Here is a 21,752-nt window from a genome sequence, read left to right as displayed (position 1 = left end):
AGAGGTCATTTGGCTCGGTCTTGACTTATTCCCTACCCTGATATTGTAGACGAGTGGCAATGCTACTGGGACGTGGGTGGTCGAGCAGTTGCAGCATTCAGCTGCTAAGCCTGGGGCATGCAATCAAATCCGAGCCAGGGCTGGCTTGTTTTGAAGGTGGCAAAACACTACAGGTGCACCCTGTGCATTGTGCACTGTCGGTGCACGTTAAAAGGTCCACAGGTGGTCCACATTAATCCGGAGCTCTCCACTCCGGCACTTTTCTCTTTCCCATCATCCCTTGCCTTATGGAGCGGCTGAAATGTCCATCAAGTGCGTGAGTTACTGCACCTTTCCCTTCCTCATAACGATATTTTGACTTCTGTGCGAACATTGCTTTATGGACATCAGGTCTGGCTGGCATACTGAAGTAAAATTATCAAAAAGCGGGCTACTTTTTCTGCTCTGAGCAATCCGTCTAGGTGCCGCAGATGGTGATGCTCAGGCATAGGAATGCAGTACCACCAGACCACAGATCAAATCACAAACAAGTTGCCTTGGCAAGTCAGCCAACCAGGCTACCTAGCAAATGGCAGGGCACGGATTGATCTACAAGACTAAGCAGGTGCTATTTGTAACAGATGTTCCCTCATCATAAGCATACTGAGGCACTAGGGTCTTCCTCCAAAGCATTGCGAAGCAGTGAACAAATCTTCCAGAGCCGTTCAGCGAGGATACAGAGACAGTCAACACGTCCATCTTATTTAGTGAAATCACATTTTATTTTCGTCGTACCATACACTTGGATAGACATCTATTTACAAAAGAAAGGAAAACGAATCAATCGCACACGCTGTGACGGCGACTAATTCGAGAACAGAAATGACCAGGACATTTGGTGCTATGTATACAGATGTGGGGAAAAAAAAAAATACGGAAGGCCAAAAAAGAAACAACATATGTATAACAGACCACACACAGAGAATAGTAGCAACAACTGCTGCATTTATGTTTGTATGTATATATTTATATATATATATCACAAAACACTATGGTTCCGAGGTTGATCGGAAAAAAAAAAAAAAGGCTGGAGGGTACACGCAGGACACTTACAAGATCAGACAACGACAGCGTGGCGCTTTCAACAGGAACTTCCGCGTTCGAGTCCAGAAAACTCGTAAGTAAAAAATAAAGATGGCAGAAAGAAAAAGAAAGGAAATGCGACAACACCAGGTGATAAAACGACAACGTTGTCTTAGCCGATTGCATGCACGGTGCATTAGGAAAGCGAAGTGTGGAGTTCACATCACACAAGCAGCACATCATGCGTGCATTCATAAATAATTTTAATAATAGTATTAATCATCATAAGTCAACAATCCTAGTGTAACAGACAGGGGGGAAAGGGGGTCTGAACAAGCTAAATAACAAATGCAAGAAGGTGCGGGGGTAGGGGGGGGAGGGGGGGATGGTAGGAAGGGCGAAACTTCGGCAACAGGTGCAAGATTAGCATCTAACATGCAACCTTACCAGTCTCGGCCAATCACGATAAAAACAACACGATAGATGTGTACAGAGGAGACATTCCCGGAAAACTCGGAAAAAGAAGCTAGCTGGAACTTTGATACAGACTGTCACAAACAAAAAGTGTTTTGACTCTGCTCTTTCAACAAAAAGGCTGTACTAAGAAGTAAGCCGTTACTGTCAACAGTCGACCCCTACCGAGATGCTGTCCACCAGTGATAAGAACCGCCCATGACAAGGCTGGTCGGTTAACTTTGAGGCTGTAACATTACACGAGATAGCAAGGAGGTGTATGGACATTGTCAAAAGCAAGCTAACTACTTGGGAAACCAAGCTTAACTAGCCTGCACAGTTTCGGCAAAGACTGCGCACGTCATTGTCTAATGTTCCTTATAAAGTGCAAAGTTAAGGATAACAAATGTAATGTCAATGTTTGGATTCATGTGGCTATATGATTGCTCATCCTCAATGGCAAGACATGCTTTCAAAAAGAAACAATTTGAGTGCATGTCAGTGCCACTTCAAATGAATGAGCAAATTAATGCAAAATGCCAGCCATCAATGTTATGTGCATGTATCCAACGAGCACTAAGAAGAACATAAGCTCAGCTGTTCAGCTGCTGTTTAACACGTCGTCTTTGAAGTATTCAATTAAACCTGCCCTGTCAAAGCAGTAGTCAGAAGCTGTCTATTAAAAACACTTGCATACACTGATAGAGAAGATCCGAGAGCCCAGATTCCACATGCCAAAAAAAGAAACTGGAAAAACTACACTGCAAAATTTTCTACTTGCTTCGCAGAAAACCAGTCTCGTACCTCCACACTTTTAACAACAAGCACTCAGGGCTCAGCTTTTCACAAACTTAAGAAATGCATTTGCTGGAACATATTTGCAGGGTGTGCTAAAACAACACCAGGTGGAAATATTTTTTTTAAATACATGGCTAGTGTAAATGCTGCCACAACAATGACAAAAAAAAAATCTGAACACGATCGGTGCGCGACCATGGGTCATTACGGGAGAAAGGTTCAACCTATAAATAAAATGCTCAATACAAAATGTCGCCTATGCATTCAAAGAGAAGAAAACAATAACTTAAGTCATCACTTTTTTTTTAATTATTCGCACCAAAAAGCAGTTTTGTCGAAAACTGGGGTGCTAATGTACAAGGAGAGGGAGACTCAAAAAATATGCGCTCGCACTCACGAGAACTGCCCGGATATGCTTTGCTGCTTGGCAGTCCCATCGCAAGCTGTTGAGCGCTGCCTTTTCTTACAATGGCTTAAGACTTTTTTTTTAACTGGTAGCTTTTAATTACACCGGCTGTGAGAGTACACGTTTTCAGAAAAGCTTGTTCGATTCGTTGCCTCCGACACCCAACCACAAAAATAATCGCCAGGGAGATTCTAACATTTCATCGTCGTCTTGAAGCCCAAGCTCATATCTGACAAAATGAAACGAAAATGGCTCTCAGTCAATACAAAAGTGCTGTAATGAAATAAATAATCCCTTCGACTCCAAAAGAAGCACTAAAAGAAAAAACAAATACCCAAACACTCAGAAAACAACCTACCAAGACTTTCTCTCCCTTTGCCACAACCTCTCCGTGCTATAAGATCGATGGTGACAACAAATAAATAACAGCCGCTCGCTCGTTCGATGATCAACCACTCGACCGACCGATCGCTCATGTATATATGGATGCCGACCCACTTGGTCCTGAATGGACTTCGTTCATTTTGTTTTGCAATATTTTCTTTCTTTTTTTTTTGCAAAAATCTCCCTGGCTACACAGCAATGCATGCACGCACACACACTGCTACACAATGTACAATGCCTCGCGAGATAGAAGATGCCCTCGCGCAAACGCACACACAAGCGGTGGTGCAGAAGCCCGCCCGTGGCACAGAGGGAGCCGGTGTACAGGGAAAGACACCAAAATGAGTCCCGGTTTAGCTTCGGCACGAACAGGAAACAGCGATCCCGCTGCCATTTGGGCCGGCCTCCTTCACCGCTGAGGACTTCTTCGGCACAGTCAAGCTCAACGTTCACTGCCCCTATCACTCTCGGAAAAGCCGTCATTGCAATCCTTTCGTGCAGCAGTATAACGTCGTCTACCAGAAGGACGCCGCAGTCGGTCAGTCGTCTGCTTAGTGCTCGCATGCAGTCTGCTCGGTGCCAACGGGCTGTCTTTTACTGGCTGGCCACGTATGAACCTGGCTTCTTCCATGGACAGACGCCCACTGCTGGGACGCGCTGCCACTCTGATGGCCCTCCCCTAACCAGGATAAGTTGTAGCCGTTTGTCACACTGGCAGTCTTTGGCCACAAGAGGTAATGTTTGCTGCCTGCTTGCGGAACACAGCCTGACAGCAGAAAAGCTGGACATCCACCATTCCCATGCAGTGTTGGCTGCTCGAGCCAGGGAAGTTGTCCACTGCAACTGACTTCTTGCGAGACTATTGCCTGTGCTTCACTTCCCGTGTCCCATTTCTGGTTATCGACTTGCACCCGAGCATGTTACACGACTTCACAGTGGCACTAGCAATGAAGACAAGCTCCGGAGATCGACGAGGCGGAGGGGGCCGGTGTCCAACCGGTCACACATGATTTGGTCTGCGACGGTCGCTCCGGACTGTCGCCGAGATGACAGCAGACTGACTGACCGACTACGCAACACCCGACTGGCAAACGGCGACGTCACCACAGCTAGCACTTGGCAGACGCCACACTGTCTTCCTGCTGTCCGTTGCCGTCCGCATGGCCTTGCCTCGAGGCACTGTCGTCATTGTTGCCACCACCTCAGGGGGCTCGGCTGCCAACGAGGCCGTCCTTCCTCTTCTGGGCTCACACACACCACTTGTGGCCGAAGAAAACCAAAGTCTCTAATTGCAAAACAATGTCCTGGCCACACTGACGAGGCCTTTCACACTTCTAACAGACTGGCCACTATACAAACTCGTTGGTGCCTGGTGACGTCAGTGGTTCCATGCTCTGTGGAAGAAAAGAACACAACAAGGCATAAGCTGGTTGTAACACTCCGTGAGTAAACCATGCAGAATTAATGAGAAAAAAAAACATTTAATTTTCAGGCATGCGCGGCTAGGTTATGAGAGAGTTTGCAAGAGCACATTGAAGCATAACGAAGCATCAAATCCAGGCACAGCCTTCCCAAATAATGCTTCAGTTAACAAAGCTACTGCCCCGCAAGCACAGCTGGATTGTTTGGTAAACCTATTCCTTCTGTGGAATCTACACTGATGCAGCCGTCGAAAGATAAAACAAAATATCACATGAGCTGAGGCTTTCCAATGAAAATTGGCTAACTGGTACTCGCTTTCAGTTAATAAGAGAGGGGAATAACAAAAGCAGGGCACCCCCACCCAGGACAGGCTTGCCGTGAATGAGCTTGGAAAAAGGAAGCTGAACTCACCAATAGCACATACTAGAAGCAGCGCAAAAGACAGAACACAAGCAAGGAGTCAGGTGGCAAGAGCACCGATGCAGTCTACTTTCTCATTTCTGTTCTCTCTTTTATGCTGTTTCCAGAACAAAACTACGACTATGAACTTGCCCTGTTTACCACTTGCCAACAATTGGCTAGCCAATAACAGCTCTACAGCAGGGTATGGCTTGCCAACAACTGGCTTGCCAACAATTGCCTTGCCAACAATTGGCTTGCCAACAATTGGCCTGCCAACAATTGGCCTGCCAACAATTGGCCTGCCAACAATTGGCCTGCCAACAATTGGCCTGCCAACAAAAGCTCTACAGCAGGATAAACGTTTGGTGCTTGTGCCAAAGTAAGCACTACGGATTTGAATGGCTACTACAGCGGACTTTTGGAAACATGCAGCCAAACATTGCCAGTAAACTCACCGGGGGGTAGGCCCTGGCCGGCTGGTACTGGTTCTTTTCTAAGCTAAACTGGTCTTCTGTTGTCTTCCTGTACACCGGGTTGTCAAAGTTCATGCTCGTGATGTTCCTCCTCAGGTACTGTCGGTACACAAGGTATGCCACCTGCACACAACAAGATTCAGGGTCATCACCACCATTGTCATACTTGTCATTTATCTATTTTGAAAATATCTTAATCCCTTTCAGCCATTTATCGTGACATGTATCACCATTTGCATTATTGCAACTCCCAAATTAAGCTACCAATCAAACGCATGAGTACAACTTCACTCAGGCATCACTTTGAAACGTAATGTAGCTTAGCCAACACACCACTGCCAGCATTGATACACGAGGACAGCTGCAACAAAAATGACTCTGTTCATGAGAAGCACATGAGTGAATATGAATGCCCTGAACAACGCATGACAAAATCGAGTTTCCAAAACAGTTACATTAAGAGGCTGAAGTAAATAAATCACATCTTTCTTGCAGCTAGTAGGAAAACAAATTGGGGCTAAAGCCACAAAAGATGGGCGTTGTGAAGTGCTTTCTATTAGAGTGCTGCCATCACAGGCTGCAGCACACCATAGAAGAAGTACCACTAAAACTTGCAAAAACTGTCTTTTTGAATGTCGCAGTTCTCCGAGAGGAAGATACCAGACCTTCCACAACTAGCCTAGAAGTGAAAGAAAACGTGATTTTATGTCTACAGTTCAGCTGGATTTTACTAGTCCTGCCATACACAATTTAAATCATTCTAAGCTGTGCATCAAACACAGGGCGACAAGTCATACAGCTGCACATAACAAAGGAGGACACTGGCGCAGCATATATGCATAGCAACTTTGCAAAACCAATGAGCACAGCTTCCCCACCAGAAATTTCGGTACAAGGAAGAAAAAGGCCAGCAGGAGCTTTCAGTGTATCCTAGTCTACTTTTCGGGCTAGAGCTTTAGGATGTACACATAACTCCTATATTAAATGGAACAGCCTGTTAAGCTGAATGAAGCTGATTTTGAATGAGCCTTATTCGTCCATGGGAAAAACTATTCAGAACAAAGGAAGAAAGCGTGGACCATGTGCTACTATCTGCTCCAATGCACCGAACTGCCTGCTTTGCTAATAGCTTTCCTCATTTCGACAGTTACTTAGAAAAGGCACTGACCAGGGTGATGATGACAGCCAGGCTGCCGAGGACGCCCATGACGATGCCGGCAATGTGTCCCGACCCCAACTTGGAAAAGAGGTTGCGGCGATCCATTGATGCTTCCGCCTCATGGCCGCCCATATGGCTCGTGTTGTACACGACGGTCTCGTCCGTGACTGCAGGCACAGTTGCATCATGGCTCGTCGTTGGCGCCGGTGTTGGAGCTGCTCAGCAATAGAGCAAGAATGAGAAAAGCATGAGTCATGCTAGTGTGCATCAGTACACAACTAAAGTGTCAACAACGAGGAAGCTGCCTACGTACAGCCCTTTTGAGGCAGATCAGAAAATGCTGCCAGGCCGGCATGAACGGTTAAATGCGGCACAGACTGCTCGGCTGTGATAGAGTGCCATTCTTTAGTAGCACTGTGACTCCACACGTGCAGAGAATGGGCAGAAACATAGCACCATCAAGCTAGGTTCAGTGTAAATTAGATTGAGAACGGAAGCAACGATGGCAAACATTCCTCCATGCTTCATTAAAAAAAATGAGCAGGAATCACGTAATGTTTTCTTTTCAACAGTTCTGCTCTGAAAGGGTTAAGCACTGAGATTATCAAGGAACAGAAAAGCGTGCAACAGAAAGGGCCAATGTTTCAATGCAGGTGTATCGAAGGAGATTGGCAAGAGGCTACAAATATTTGGCCAGGCACCTTTTTCACTAAACAGCCACGCTACGAGAATTTGTGGTGACAGACAATTTGCAGCCACTCCTGGGGCCGGCCTAAAAAACATGCACACGATAGTAGGGGGAAGAAAGTTGCAGAAGACTGCTGAGCATCTCATTTTGCATGCAGAAACTAAGTGTTGATCGCATAGATTACAGGCACCTCGTGCTATTCTAGCCCTGCTCTCCGCATGCAGCTCCGCTGCTACCAAAACCTCTCAAATGCATGTGGGTAATGATGCACAGCCATTCGCTGCTACACAGGCTCCGAATTTGCACAGGTATTGCTACACAGCTGCTACACATGCCTTTTCATCACTACAGAGCCCTTGGCCTTTGCACCGCTACACAGGTCTTTGCGCTGCTGTGCAGGCCTCGCACTACTGTGCAGCCCTTGCATGGGATACAACATGCCATGCTGCACAGCAGAGAAAGATTTCCCACCTGTGTCTTCAGAGGAGGTGTTGCAGAGAAGGCTGGACCCAGAGGAAGGCAGAGAAGGTGAGGAAGGATTTGCGAGAGCAGATGATGAAGAGGAGGAGGAAGAGTTAGAAGAAGATGCAGCGGAGGCTTCGTCAGCCGTGCCCACAACAGTGTCACCACTCGGGGCGGTCTCATTCGAGAGGACGCAGCCCTTGGGCACTTCTTCCGAGCTCGTTGCTTTTGAGGCAGAAGTTGGGGTAGATAGACAGGTTTGAAGGGTAAGACATGGGATGGGAAGCAAGGGTAAGGAGAGAATAGAAATGAGGTGTCCAAAGTGTCAAAGCAAGGAAGCAGATAAAAAAAATGTGCACAAGGAGTAAAACAGCATTAAAGATACAGCACCAGAGAAATGCAAAGTGGGGCCGTCGCAAGGGAGTAAAGAGCACAAAACATGCAGAAATTAGGAAAGGCGTAAATAAAGGATGCGAAAAGGCCAAAGGAGTAAAGGTTATGAGGGTTTGAAAAAAAAGGAGGAAACATGAAAAGGGCAGACATGCCAAAGATTAAGGAAGGGTGCCGCAAAAGGAAAAAGGGTCAGGTTGAGAGAAGGTGAAAGGAAGAAATAGACTATTAGAAAAAGAGCAAAGAGCCGAAGACATGCAAAAGGATGCAGCTAATCAACACCTCAGAAAAGTTGAAGATGGGGCAACAGCACCCCCCCCCCAAGAAAAAAGAAGGCCTGTAGACAAACAAAAGTTTTCCTTTCTAGAAATCGCATAAATTTTAAATGTAAAAGAAAAAGTGCACTCCAGTATTCTAAGCTAGAGAGGTGTATTCTTCCCTGAAGAGCTGCACACCTACAGATTTACTCATCACGGTCAACAAAGAAAAAGACATGGCAACTTTTCACTGGCCCATGAAAACTAATCGCATAGAAATGTCTGCAAAAACACAAATGTGGCAATGTGCCATTCAGAAACCCCGACTCACCCATAATGCGGCAGTTGCGCCCGTCTTCCTCCAGCTCCATGCCATTGGGGCAGCCGCAGGAGTAACGCGCCGAGTGGGTGCTTAGCACGGGCGCCGGCAGGCAGAAGTGGGAGCACATGCCGTTGGCCTGCTCACAGTAGTTGACACCTGCGGAACCAAGACTGCAAATGAGCATGGAAGCGCCTCGGCAGAATGGACATCACCTACACAGCAGGCAAGAAGCATGACCAGCACAAAAATGAACAAAAATGTGGCGCGCACATGTTTTTTTTAGTTTGCATGCAGAAGTGCACATTTACTGAAGGACTGCACTCTCAAAGTTACTGAAACGTTTAACCAACTACCTGAGAGGAAAACTTCAGTAAAAACCCTCAGCTTGCTTGCACTACTGTGACAGCAGCAGTTCTAAATGGCTATTTCACGGGGCCAAAAATTCTGCCCTGCAGTGTTTTGAAATAAATAGATTATTGCGGCACAGTCGTCACCACTGCACCCACACAGTGCACATTACAATGAGCGGTAAAGCTGGTAGTGTATCGTACCCTGTGGCTGCTTGTAGCTGTGGTACACGTGAACATCCATGGGCGAGAAGACACCGTTGGCAATGTGGGTGAGATTTTGGCCGTTGAACTTGTTCACCTTGTTGATCACTTCAGACTCCCAGTCGGTCCAGTACAGCCAGTCCTGTGGAAGCATGCGAATGCAACAAAGGAATTAGTATGCTGCCTTAAGCGGTGCATGTGTAAGCGGTAACCACATATCCTCTCTCCAGTGCACGCGGTCGTCACATAAATATAATCTTGTTGGGCGCAAATGACTTTGCACACATTGTTAATTTTTCGTAACTAACTTCTGCCGAACAAAACTGAGTCCCATCAAAGGGAGACTAGTAGAGAATACTGCTTGTAGGCAATAATCAACAAGATCCTCCACTACGACAGTGATGAGAGCAATGCACTGCTTAATTCAAGTCATGTTTAGGTTATGCTACTGCTCACACTTAAGCTGACCCACAGTCAGTAATCAGGTGGCGATTACAGGTCACATCAGAACAAGAAAACTACTAAAGCAGTGAATCAAATTGATGCCCAGGTGAATCAAAGTGTTTATCAGCCATTTTAATTTCAGAAAGCAGTTCGGGCATAAACAATATCAGTTCACTTTAAATCCAATCATCAGTGTACCACTCTGACAAACAGAAAATGGGTCAGCCAGTATTTGACGTACTGCAAACAGAATGCATGACCACTGCATTTCACTACACGTGGCTTAAGTAAAAAGCACAGGACTTGCCTCAAAGACATCGATGGAGAAGGGGTGCTTGACCATCAACAGTGAGGAGAGAACAACTCGGCGGTTGCCGCCATCATAGTCGGCACTGCTGATCAGGTGAAGCTTGGCATCAACCCAGAACAACCGCTTGGTGACAAAGTCTGCATCAGGAAAGCGCACATGAGATGAGATGCAGGTTTCCAACAAAGCTCAACATTACCCACAAAACCACTCATTTATAAGAAGGTTTTTAAAGTCTACAAACAAGTATGTGCACATGTAACTATGTGGTTACCTGCTGACCAACCATAATCAATGCAGAATTGGAGGAACACTACATAAAAGCCACGTGTTGATATGTTAGCAAGTTCAGCATTTTAAAAATCTGCGCTTCTGCCAATAGGATGGCATGAAGCATTGGTGTGAAACAAGTTTAACAATTATGAAAGATTGATCATTCGCGCCGTACACCATCTTCTTGGCACATACAATGGCACTAGGTTGCACTGTTTACTCAGTGCAGCTATTCGATCAGTGTCGACAGTAGCATTATAAAACATGTAAAAACATGCAAAAACATGCAAAGAAGAAAGTACGACACAGTTCCAAGGCACTCACCGATAGTGAGCCCGTTGGGCCAAAGGATGTCAGTGGTGACAATGGCAGACCGGTGTGAGCCATCCATGCCAGCACGCTCAATCTTGGGCTGCTTGCCCCAGTCGGTCCAGTACATCCAGCTGTTGGCGGACGAAGAAGCCTTGAGACACTGCCTTGAAGCTCAGCGCAACAAATCTGAGAGCTCTGCTCTCAGATTTTGTAAAAATCCTTCCAAATGCTTCTCATTCTACTTCTTTTAGTAGAAGTATAGCCCCAACCTCTCACCATATTCCAAGCTGCAAAGAACTTGTTCCGCAACATTATCAGAGTAATGCTACCTTCAAAGCCCACCTGTGGCTACAGCAGGCCGGCATTGTGACAAATAAAAACTTTTTATTTCGCAATCATTATTTTTCCTTAATTTAGATTTGACTTTAGAAGTTTGAGATCAAGGCATGCTGCTTCATTCTTCATGCGACGACAATTTCCCATCACCACACTGAAAGAAATTAACCTGAGGTCCCTGGTTTCTTCAGCAATTATACTAAAAGCTATGGCATAATGCAGCTTTGCCACATTACTGCAGCACAGGATTATCACACCAAGAAAAGGAAATGCTATGCAACTAGCCATATTCTGCAGAAAGCAAACAGCTATGCATCACTTAGTGAACCTTGCAGGCTGCTGCTGCTGAGTAGTCCATAGCGAAAAGAAGTTTCACATCAGGATCAACATAGCCCAAGTCGCTCACCCTTCCAGGGGGTTGACAACGATGGCACGCGGCTCGTCCAGATCCTTAGTGAAGAGGGCCCGCCGCATGCGCCCATCCAGGTCTGCGACGGAGATTAGGTTCTGGGCTGTGTCTGTCCAATAGATGTGGTTGTAGATCCAATCCACAGCCAGGCCATCGGCCACGTGGAGGTCTTTGTCAATGATCACCTTGACGGGGGTGCCCTTGTCAATGGGTGCACTGTTGAGGCAACGAGAAGCCATGAATAGGTGTTAACTAGCAGAGGTGCAGATGGCGGGACTAGTTAAATATTTTGTCACCTCAGGTGAATTCAGCATAAGTGGACGACTAGGGAAGGATCATTACAGTACACTCAGTGCCTCACAACTAAAGGTGACAGTGCTTGTCTTGAGAGCCTACCATTCACCAAAACTGTGAGCTTCCTCCAGCTGAGCCAGCTATACGACAATTTGATTAAAATCTTTAAATTCACAAAGATTTAGCACATACTGTCAGCTTATGCTAGCTTCACAAATCAAGTGCAGATACAAAAAATGGGAACTGCACTCCAGTACTGCTGTGATGGGCTATTAGGCAACCGTGGTCATCACTCTCCAGACAACCAAGGCTAGTTACCTGCTGATAACTTCGTCAACGGTGTCGGACCAGATGACCGTGCCAGTGCGGTAAATGTAGTCGGTGGCAATGGTGCTCCTCAGCTTGGATACCACCTCGACGTACTCGCCGGTCTCCAGGTTTATCTTGCGGATGTCGTTGCGGTTGGCAAAAAGCAGGTAGGGGACACCCTCTGCAAGGGGGCAAGAAAAAAAACGAAAGCAAGAAATGAGCACCTCTGCTCTTTCAAATAAGCACTAATATTAAGCACTTACAGAGTGAATAATTTCATAGCAATGCCTTCTTTTAAGGTACAACAAAAGTGCAATTAACACTATAGTTTTCCTGCCTGCAGACACTCTTCCCAAGAGCTTGTGGCCCCAGCGTTGCAAAAAAAAAAATTATTTGAAAAATGCATGTGCATGCATGCATTCTTTAACCTGATTTCATTCTGCTTGCATACACATAAGCTTGAAGAATCTACAAGGACTACAGAGAAGGGCAGGGCATATGTTTATGCAATCTTCTATCTTCAGTTTTCATTTTCCTTGAGAACATATGCTCTGGCCCCTCCTCGTGGCCTACATCACCCACGTGCTTTGTTAGTGCCATCAAACCCAATCTCCAGCCTCACCCCACGTCAACCTTATTCAGCAAACTAGAACTGGACCATATATTAAAGTTCTCTCAGCAACACGTTGAGACATAGTGACAACAATAGGTTGAGACAACGAGGCACAGTAAAGGGGGCTAAAGCAAACAAATAACAGGGACAGTATCACAATATGCTGACCTTTGGCCTTGCACCGGTGGTGGTCCCGTGGCTCAAGTATATAGCCCTCGACGCACTCGCACTTGAACGCGCCCTTAGTGTTCACGCATGTCTGAGAGCACGACCCTGGAGTCGCACACTCGTCAATGTCATCGCATGTCTTGCCATCTTCCATGAGCCTGAAGCCCGGCCTGCACTCGCAGTGGTACCCAACCGGGTCGTCGCGGCAGATGTCCGAGCAGCCACCATTGTCCTTGGCGCATTCATTCTCGTGGCAGCGGTCACGCGGCTCGTCCTCGTATGCGCCACAGTCATTCTTTCCGTCGCACACCAGGTTCTTCGGGATGCAGTGGTTGCCTCCGCAGTCAAACTCTGTCTCGGGGTCACACTTCTTGGCCGTGTTGTTGCAGTGGTTTTCGTCCGAGCCGTCGTGGCACTCATTGAGGCCATTGCACTCGAGCTGACCCGGGATGCAGTGCATGTTGGCGCACTGGAACTGGTCAGGCCGGCAGGTGTTGGTGCAGTTGGCCTCGTCCGACTCATCCGGGCAGTCGGGGTCCCCGTCGCACTGCCACGAGGCGTGCACACAGTCGATGCCGTTGGCGCACTGGAACTCGCGCTCCTTGCACGTGCTGGGCCGGTCCTCCGTCGGGCAGTTGCGTTCATCGGAGCCATCGAGGCAGTCGACGTCGCGGTCGCACCGCCACCGGTCCGGAATGCAGCGCCCGTTGGAGCACATGAACTCGGCACTCGAGCAAGTGACATTGGCTAGAAGGTGAGGAGACAATGAACATAAATAGAGGGAGAATTATTGGCCGTTACTACATCTGGATGTATGAGAATATTATGACAAGTTCAATTAAATAAACGGGAAAGATTAGGTTAAAAAGTTGAGACAAGTTGCAGCAGCAGGGATGCCCTTTTGCCAAAGTTACTGAAGACAGGACAATCAAGAACTTTGAAAGCAACATCTGGGCAGGATTAATCAATCTCAATATATGTGCACCCACACAATTTATATTGTTAACAAACAAAAGACCTTGCAGTAAACCCAAAGAATGAAATATTTAAAAACGTACTATATACCATGAAGTAGAGCTCAACAAGCTGCAAATACTTCCCACATCTGCCGACGCATTAAAAACACTGGCACTATTCATGCCACAAGAGAAACAAGTGCATAATTGTATAATTGGCAAAGTTATAACCTGTTATTGATCGATAGTGCACAAACAAACTGCATTTACTACAGTGAGTTGACTTTATAGCACCACCTTTGATACCTTAGAAATTTGAAATTATATTTTGGGCCTCAGTTCCTTTATGATCAGACTACTTAATCAATTAATGCACTGCAGTGCGTGAAAATGTTAAGCATCTCTTCTCAGCCCAACTGGCAGAAATGTACAAGTTAACATGTGGGAGGAAAACACAGCAGCAAAGGGAGGTGAGGACACTCACGGCATCCTTTCTCGTCGCTGCCATCGCCACAGTCATCGTCCTGGTCACACTTCCAGCGCTGCGTGATGCACTTGCCATTGTCGCACGAGAATTCCTCTTGCGTGCATGTCACCGCAGCTGCGGAGGAGGAAAAAATATGTCAAGAACCAGCGGTGATGCACCAAAAGCAAAATCCCAGAACTCCCCGCTAACTATCCAAAACAAATGCAAGCACTCTCCTTGAAAGTGTGTCCGAGCCCTACTGTTTGAAACATTCATGCATTGTGAAACTTGACTGCGGAGACTGAAGCACAGGGCATAAGAGATGTTTCAGATAAAAAGAAAGTAAAAGATGAGAGGCCCTAACAAGCCATTTAATTTCTGCAAGAAACGAAACGAATAAAAATGGCCACATTCCTGATGTTTGTTTTTCCACTAATTGAGGCTTGTGACACGTAGGCAATGAACAGCTGCTGGCAAGGAGATTCCTAGCTCTCAAAAAATTTCCTCTGCGAAGATTTCCTTTGCCACGAAGGCCGCAAATAATGCAATTTGTGAAACCAGCACAAACCTCTTCTAATAAATAAATGAATAAATTGCAAAGCTTTAATGTTCCCAGCAAAACTAATGACGCGACAGTGCTTACAGCAGTGGTCTTTTTCATCGGAGCCGTCAATGCAGTCCTCCTGGCCATCACACCGCCACGTTATGGGGATGCAGACACCCTCGTGAGACTTGCAGGCAAACTGGTCGGGAGAGCATGTCTTGTTCTCTGCAATAGCGAAAGAAAGGTGGGGAGCAATTTTCAGAATTTGTTTCCACGGAGTGTGTCACTACAGTGTTTGTCAATGTAAAAAAGTGCAGGCTGACTGCAGCAAAAAACAAAATTTAATTCTCACCGAAAATCGTATTTGTAGGCACATAGTGATAATTCTTGACCAGAAAATGAAAAGTGCGGTAACTGTCACTTCTCGGTGGACCCCTTAACCGTGCCATGAGGGAAGCAACGAAGGTGGGAGTGAGAGCAAAGAGAGAAAAAGAAGCCATAGTGGAGGGCTCTGGAATAATCTCGACCACCTGGGGATCTTTAACGAGCACTGACATTGCATAGCACACGGGCGGCTATTGCGTTTCACCTCCATAGAAATGTGGCTGCCACGGTCAGGTTCGAAGCAGGGTACTCCAGCTCTGTAGCCGAGCACCCTAACCACTCAGCCATCGCAAGCAGGCACATAGGCACATTTTTAGGCAGATGCCAAGATGTACCCCAGTACCCATTAGCTGGCACCTGACACTCAAATAAATGACTACTTTCACTGCAGTCACAGCCAAACATATCTTGCTGCTTTGTGAACAAACTCCCTGTTGGAAGAAATTGGGACCAACAGAAACTTTACGACTGCTCCAAGTCAGGAATTTCAAAATGAAGCAGTTCTATCGGTTGATTAAAGGTGCTCCAAACTAAGAAGACACAAGGCGTTTCTCAACAAGATGAACAGAAAGGGCTCGAAATAAGAAAACAGCAATGAAATGCAAACAGCTTGTTAATGCTTAAACTCTATGCTGGGTTTCAGCAGCTCTCACGACCAATTAGCTATGCTAACCTTGTTTTGTGGCTTGCGCAATAAGTGGGCCAACGCTCCAATAATCTGCCACCAACGCGACAGTAAAGCCAGCTTCGAGCCCTTTTGAGCCTCAGCAAACGCATCAAATTGGATTACAGTTGTGCTGCAAGGCCCCTTGTGCCTCGTTGGGACGCAGCATGTGCAACTGTCTGGCTTCCTCATCCGTCGTCCGCTGCGAGACACCTGTTACCTCGTGCAACACAGCAGCAAGAAAACAATGGTGCTGTGGGTTTTTTGTGTTTTTTGGAGTAAGCACTGCGGCCAGCCAGCATTCATACCATTGCTGCTGGACAGTTACTGCGAAACAATGCAGCCCAGCTTTGTTCAACAATATTAAAGTACATCTTAGCACTGACTATGAGAAAGGTATTTGCTAAACCTCATAACTGCACGGAATTCCACAATGATCCCTACACCACCAGCAGGCAGTTTAAAACTGCGTTCGAAAATTAAGCTAATCACGGGGGTCAAAACTGCAAATCAACCAGGGTTCTTAAAAGAAATTTTTCGGCATGCAGAATTGCCTATTGTGCCTCTACTGAAGTGTGCGCATTGTAACAAGACCGATCACAACAAATTTTTTGTACTAAAAGTTCATTATGCTTCCAGAGATTTTTTTCCGGCAAGTCAAAAGCTGCCAGGAAAAGTTTGCAGTGGGGATACTCCAATTGCATTCTGAATAATATGAACAGAGCGGGCTGAGAAGATTCTGCAGAAATTGGTGCACAGATCAACACAGAAAACACAAGGCCTGCACTGATGCAGCGTTCGGGATGTGCGATGTTAATAACAGGAACGAAATTTTAAAATTTACGTTTCACACAGTTATTTACAAACACCTTTCACATATACACTCAGAGCTTCACACTAATGTCCACTGCAATATTGTTTGTGCCGCTTCACCATAAAAAAAGAAATTAAATCTTATATCAAGATTTATTGCACTCCATTTTTTTGTGGACATAACTATAAGATTAGTTTGGAGACCACTGACATTATCAGTGAAAGAAAAAGATTTAAAGCATAGGGTACTGATAACAACAAAGGAAACACGCTGCTACCAAACGCCTGCTAGCACAAAAACAATCAACTGCTTACCAGGCATGCGTACGACAGCAAGTGTCCCAATTAAAATTTGACGTAGCAGTGCTCCGCACGACTGCCACACATGTCAGAACAACGACATCAACCCACTCCCTCCTCCTTTATTTTTTTTTCCATTTTCAAAATCAAATGACCTAATACATTTTTTTTTTGCAATGTTTCCTGTTGCCATACCTCTTTGCTGACACTGTGCTATAACGTCAAATGCCAAGCTAAATCATGCAGCAAACAGATGCAGTGCACTGCAGGTCTGCAATCAAAGCCATTGGCTGTAGCAGGGTGCCAGCCGCCTATAACGACATGCGATTATAGTGTTTTATGCCGTTACATCACTGCACCGAGAATAGTGAATACCTTAAAAGCAAGTAAGACTATGGTAACAAGTTCAATGCAATAGCAATGTCTATTAGAATGCTGTCATGAATGAAATATATACTCCAGCCTGTTCGTTCAAGAGATCCTGCCCTGCAAGCACTGCTGTGCTTTACCACGAGTCACAAGGCTAAACCTCAAAGGTCACTTCTGAGTAAATGTTGCCCAAATCGAGGCAGCAGCTAAATGCCAAATGTGCTCTTTAGAATGCCCTTTAAAGGAATACTTGATTTTTATAAGCACACAAGCAGCTCTAACTGATCCTGCACATTTGAAAAGTTGTGCATCCATTAATTAATTAAATAATAAGAATTCATCTGCGCATGTCATAACATGGTGAGCTATGATCATTTCTCTGTGTAGTACAGCTCTAGATTATTTCGACCAGCTCTGTTTTGTTTGCACACAATCCCTGAACATAACTGATGATTGTATGTTCAAAGACCAGTGGCATTATTGACGAAATAAAGTTTCCAGGCAGAGTAAGAGAAAACATGCCGCTATAAGGTGCCTGGGAACACAAAATATATGTGAGCTAGCACTTCATAATTCGCCTCCACTGGAATTCAGTCAATTCAACCGAGATGTAACTGCAAGCTCATGCTAAGCAGTCAAGTGGCACAGATTTAATTCAGCATGGGTGGTAAATAATTTAACTAAAAGGGCATTTAAACACTCGCATGCAGCAAAGGTGCAAGCTGCCTCTTGAAATAAATAGTTGTTAGTGAAATATGCATTATTTCGCTTAAAATGCGGTAGGGAGCGACCTTTCATCATAAACATCTCTTTTTGATAAATAACACACACATGCACACCAAGTTTCCCACTTCAGCAAGTAAAATGTACAACTTTGAAAAGACAACAGGAGCACCTGTTGCTTCACGCATAGATAAACAATCAAGTACACTGACACATTCTAGGGGCCCTAGGACCATGCATGCTTATAGGGACTTGAACAAAATCCTGGCAATTGACAACTTATTAACATGCATGCGCCACATTTCCTTAGTAGCTCCGAAGTTGCAGCTCCACACCGCATCCTTGCATCAAAGCTCTGAACAGTCCACCGGAATTGTATAGAAGCACAAAAGCCTCAGTGTGCTCTGCTGAGCGAAGCCCTGCTTCCAAAATTAACCGTGTTGCACGGAACCATTAAAGACAAGAGCTTGTGTAGCCGAAGCAATTATGGGTATTTTAAGACAAGGAACACCACATACCTTCATCAAAAACTAGTGTGATGCATCACAGTAAATGAAACTACAAAACTAGACTGGCAGATCACTGACTCCCGGTTATGCAAAATAGGAAACCCTCAGCAAAAGTGCGAAGCTCCTTCATGGGTGACCCGCATGAAACCGCTTTCTATACCACTCACTATCCTATTTTGGAACTGCTATGCAAAGGAGATTGGTAGCAGGCCTGCCTTGTAACCAAGACAGTATTATGCATCAGCCATTCAGAGACATCAACGCAAGATATGGGTGCAAGCTACAGCGAGAATGAATGAAGCCTCCTGCAAAAGTGCTTACAAGGTTCAGCCCACCACCCCCCTTTTTTAGGCACGCCAAGCACTGCGATTTTCTCTACGAGCGCATTTGCGTGTCTTTACCATAATAACAGGCTTGACTATAAGGGGGCGTCTATAGCTAAATCCCCATGCAAGACTGTATAACAACCCAGCTAGTAGACAAGACTGGGCACATTAGAATGAAGGCAGTAAAAAGAAAAGGAAAGAATGAAAAAGTTAGAAAGATAAATGGCTGCCAGACACAAGATCAAGCATCTCGGTGGCTCATGCCATTCGGGACAACTCCCGCACCCCGTCTTAATGACAGGGCGCATGAAATTGCGGGAGGGGGTGAGGGGGCAAGAAAAACAGGAATGCCAAATGACAGCGCCCTCGGCCTTATGCGTGCACATCTCGATCTGGCAAGCCTCCTCTCTCAACTCCTGGGCTGTTTGCTTTTCCTTGTCGCCCACTACCGCTGGAAGTTAATTGCTTCCAGGAAAGAAGCCGAGCAGAGGACAAGAGCTGTGTGGGGGGACTGGAAGGGGTGTGCGGACGTTAAAAACACGTGCAGCCGCCAGGGAAACTACACGCACATGCAGACACCAAACGTCTGTCGCCCTCCACCTCTTTCTGTAGGAGAGAAATGGTCTGTCTGGCTGCGGAGACAAGGTGTGTGAGCGGCTTTCAAAAGCCGCCACGCCACCGTCACCCCTCACCCTTTTCTCAGACACCTTTTCCCCCAGACTGCAGCTACACTTCTGCGTTACAAGAGAGGAAGGATTCCATCAAGCAACGTCGCAGACACTGACGCGACACCCCACCCCGGGGTGTGCCTCTGGCTGCCAGTTGATAAGAAAGCTTCCGAGTCCTCTCGAGAGGCACAGCTAGGGTGTTTGTGCAGGTACGAAGCAGTGTTGCAAATGGAACAGGCAAGAGACACTTCGGTGACAATCAAGAGAGTGCGCCGGAGGAAATGGAACAGTGCATTTGGGCACACCCCGACAATTAAGGCTCACTCTGCTGCTCAGAAACGGTTGCCAGAGAGACTGCCTCCCTTCTTGTTTTGAAGAGAAGTTTCCTTGTGCTGCTATCACTACAAGATGTCTTGTTTTATGATAGAGAATGACTTATAGCTAATTCCAAAATAAAGCCCGTGCGTAATGAGCTAAATGCATGCACAGTGCACCAATGAGACGGGCTCAACAACAGATGCATACAAATGGAGAAGAATGTTTTTGAGCTAGCTGGTGCGTTACGAAGAGCGCGACAGCCAACAACAACAACAAAAAACAAGGGCAAACACAAGACCCGAGGTTATTTTTTAGCAGCACCAAGAAGCAATGCCTCGTATTCTTCCGTTGTCATTTCCCTGTTGGCTGTCACGCTTTTTGTACGTGAATTAGTTAAGAAAACAGCTTTGAAAGGTTGTCCAACATCAGTGTGTCCTCAGGCACTGAAGCGTATGAGCAGAATCTTTCTCGTTACAGAAACAGAACTCAAAAGGAAGCTGAAAAGGTCTGTCTCAAGAAAAAGAAGAAATCCTTTTAGCTCATTTAAAACCAAAAAACCTAGCCCAAGCAGCATTATACAAGAAGTCTTTGCAACGACGCAGCATTGTCGCACCACTCCCACAACCGACGCAGCACACAGAACTGCTTTTTCATAACAAATGATGCTTAGCACATATGCTGCCTGTCATAGCAGTTCAAACTGTCAACTTTGCTGCCAACTAAACCATGCCAAGTCTTTCGCAAAATAAAAGGAAAAAGGAGGCCGAGGAAACTTGAGCCGCATTGCGACAGCGGACACCGGTGGGTAACCTTCGCAATTGCACTGAGCAAGCCAAGGTAGTTACAAGGTTCATACATCATTCACGTTTTCTGTAGCCAGGCTAGAAATACAAAAGACAAGAACACTGCCAGCACATGACTAGATCTCCTACTGTACCTGACGCACGTCAGGACCTCTTGTAAAAAAGTGATCTGGTCACACAGGTTCAGAACTTGTGTTCTCAGACACCACTGCAGATGAATTTCATGCTTGATACGCAGACATTTGCCATTATATCTCAACCAATGGAAACCGAGCACTACAACATGTATGAGCAGAGTAGCTATGATGACGCGATAGCTGTTTCTATCTTCAAACTAACTCTTCACAACACTAGGATCAGAACGATCACAGCTGAAACATCATCACCAACTACAGGCACCCACAAGTTTGCAACAGCTGTGCCCATTACACAGCTCCACCACATTTAAGGCCACTTCCTTAGCAATTAATGTGCCTTGAAAGAACAAGCTATGACGAGTGTTGCAAGAGGAAAGAACAGAATTGGCGATTTCTGTCCATATTAAATGTTGCACACATCACTGGTGTGCCCAGCTCCGAGGCACCACACAACAGCACAGCACCAAGGCTCCGCCAGCGGTACACAGTAAATCACGATTCCTTCACCTACCTTAAAGATGCCTATCAGGCAAAGGGAACTAACAAGTAACACAGCACAGTAAGATCGTTCACAGATTACAGCACTTCAGCTGTTGGTAGGGCAGCAACACCAAACACTGATGATGCGAAAAATGCAAACTCACTGCAAATGGCCAAGTCCTCATCAGACCGGTCCTCACAGTCTGGTTCATTGTCACACTGCCACCGGCTTGGTATGCAGTGGCCATTTTTGCACGCAAACTCCATCTCTGAACATGTCCGCTTTTCTGCAATAAGGTACAAAAAAAAAGATCAATACGAGCAAATTATGAGATCCTCTTCCATTACAAGAAAGCCCCACACACACAGAAAAAAAAAGACAGTTCATAAGGTCTCCCAGTTTGCTCAATAAATTCAGTCAGCGCGTCCCTGGTGCATTCAACCGAGTGCCTGAAAGCTGTATGTCTGGCACCATAGGGCACGCATCAAATAAAATTAAGACTTAAAACTAGATCACAGGTGTGCTGAATTTCATTCCTTTCATTTCAAACAATTTGGAAGTTCACAGAATTATTTGTTCAAAGAGTGCGACAAGCAC

The 21,752-nt window shown here is 45.9% G+C and overlaps 1 protein-coding gene across 2 annotated transcripts in view; it reads right to left on the bottom strand.

Annotated features, from left to right (window-relative positions):
- Window positions 1-737: 737 nt before the first annotated feature.
- The window catches only part of LOC144110334 (very low-density lipoprotein receptor-like), a 55,937-nt gene continuing 34,922 nt past the window's right edge, over window positions 738-21,752 (bottom strand). Inside the window, exons 3-16 of one of the 2 annotated variants that reach the window (XM_077643185.1) lie at window positions 21,319-21,441; window positions 14,760-14,885; window positions 14,135-14,251; window positions 12,695-13,441; window positions 11,923-12,094; window positions 11,308-11,526; window positions 10,578-10,696; window positions 9,981-10,120; window positions 9,230-9,371; window positions 8,688-8,834; window positions 7,719-7,934; window positions 6,569-6,774; window positions 5,383-5,523; window positions 738-4,497 (exon numbers count right to left, since the gene is read on the bottom strand). In XM_077643185.1, coding sequence (XP_077499311.1) covers window positions 4,453-4,497; window positions 5,383-5,523; window positions 6,569-6,774; window positions 7,719-7,934; window positions 8,688-8,834; window positions 9,230-9,371; window positions 9,981-10,120; window positions 10,578-10,696; window positions 11,308-11,526; window positions 11,923-12,094; window positions 12,695-13,441; window positions 14,135-14,251; window positions 14,760-14,885; window positions 21,319-21,441 — 2,660 coding nt within the window. In that variant the 3' untranslated portion in view covers window positions 738-4,452. The remainder of the gene's footprint in view (window positions 4,498-5,382; window positions 5,524-6,568; window positions 6,775-7,718; window positions 7,935-8,687; window positions 8,835-9,229; window positions 9,372-9,980; window positions 10,121-10,577; window positions 10,697-11,307; window positions 11,527-11,922; window positions 12,095-12,694; window positions 13,442-14,134; window positions 14,252-14,759; window positions 14,886-21,318; window positions 21,442-21,752) is intronic. The other variant, XM_077643186.1, reaches the window with a different exon arrangement.

This window comes from Amblyomma americanum, chromosome 11 (genome assembly GCF_052857255.1).
Source record: "Amblyomma americanum isolate KBUSLIRL-KWMA chromosome 11, ASM5285725v1, whole genome shotgun sequence".
Classification (NCBI taxonomy): domain Eukaryota; kingdom Metazoa; phylum Arthropoda; class Arachnida; order Ixodida; family Ixodidae; genus Amblyomma; species Amblyomma americanum.
The sequence above is the reverse complement of the archived record's forward strand: the minus strand, read 5'-3'. Positions and strand labels throughout refer to the sequence as shown.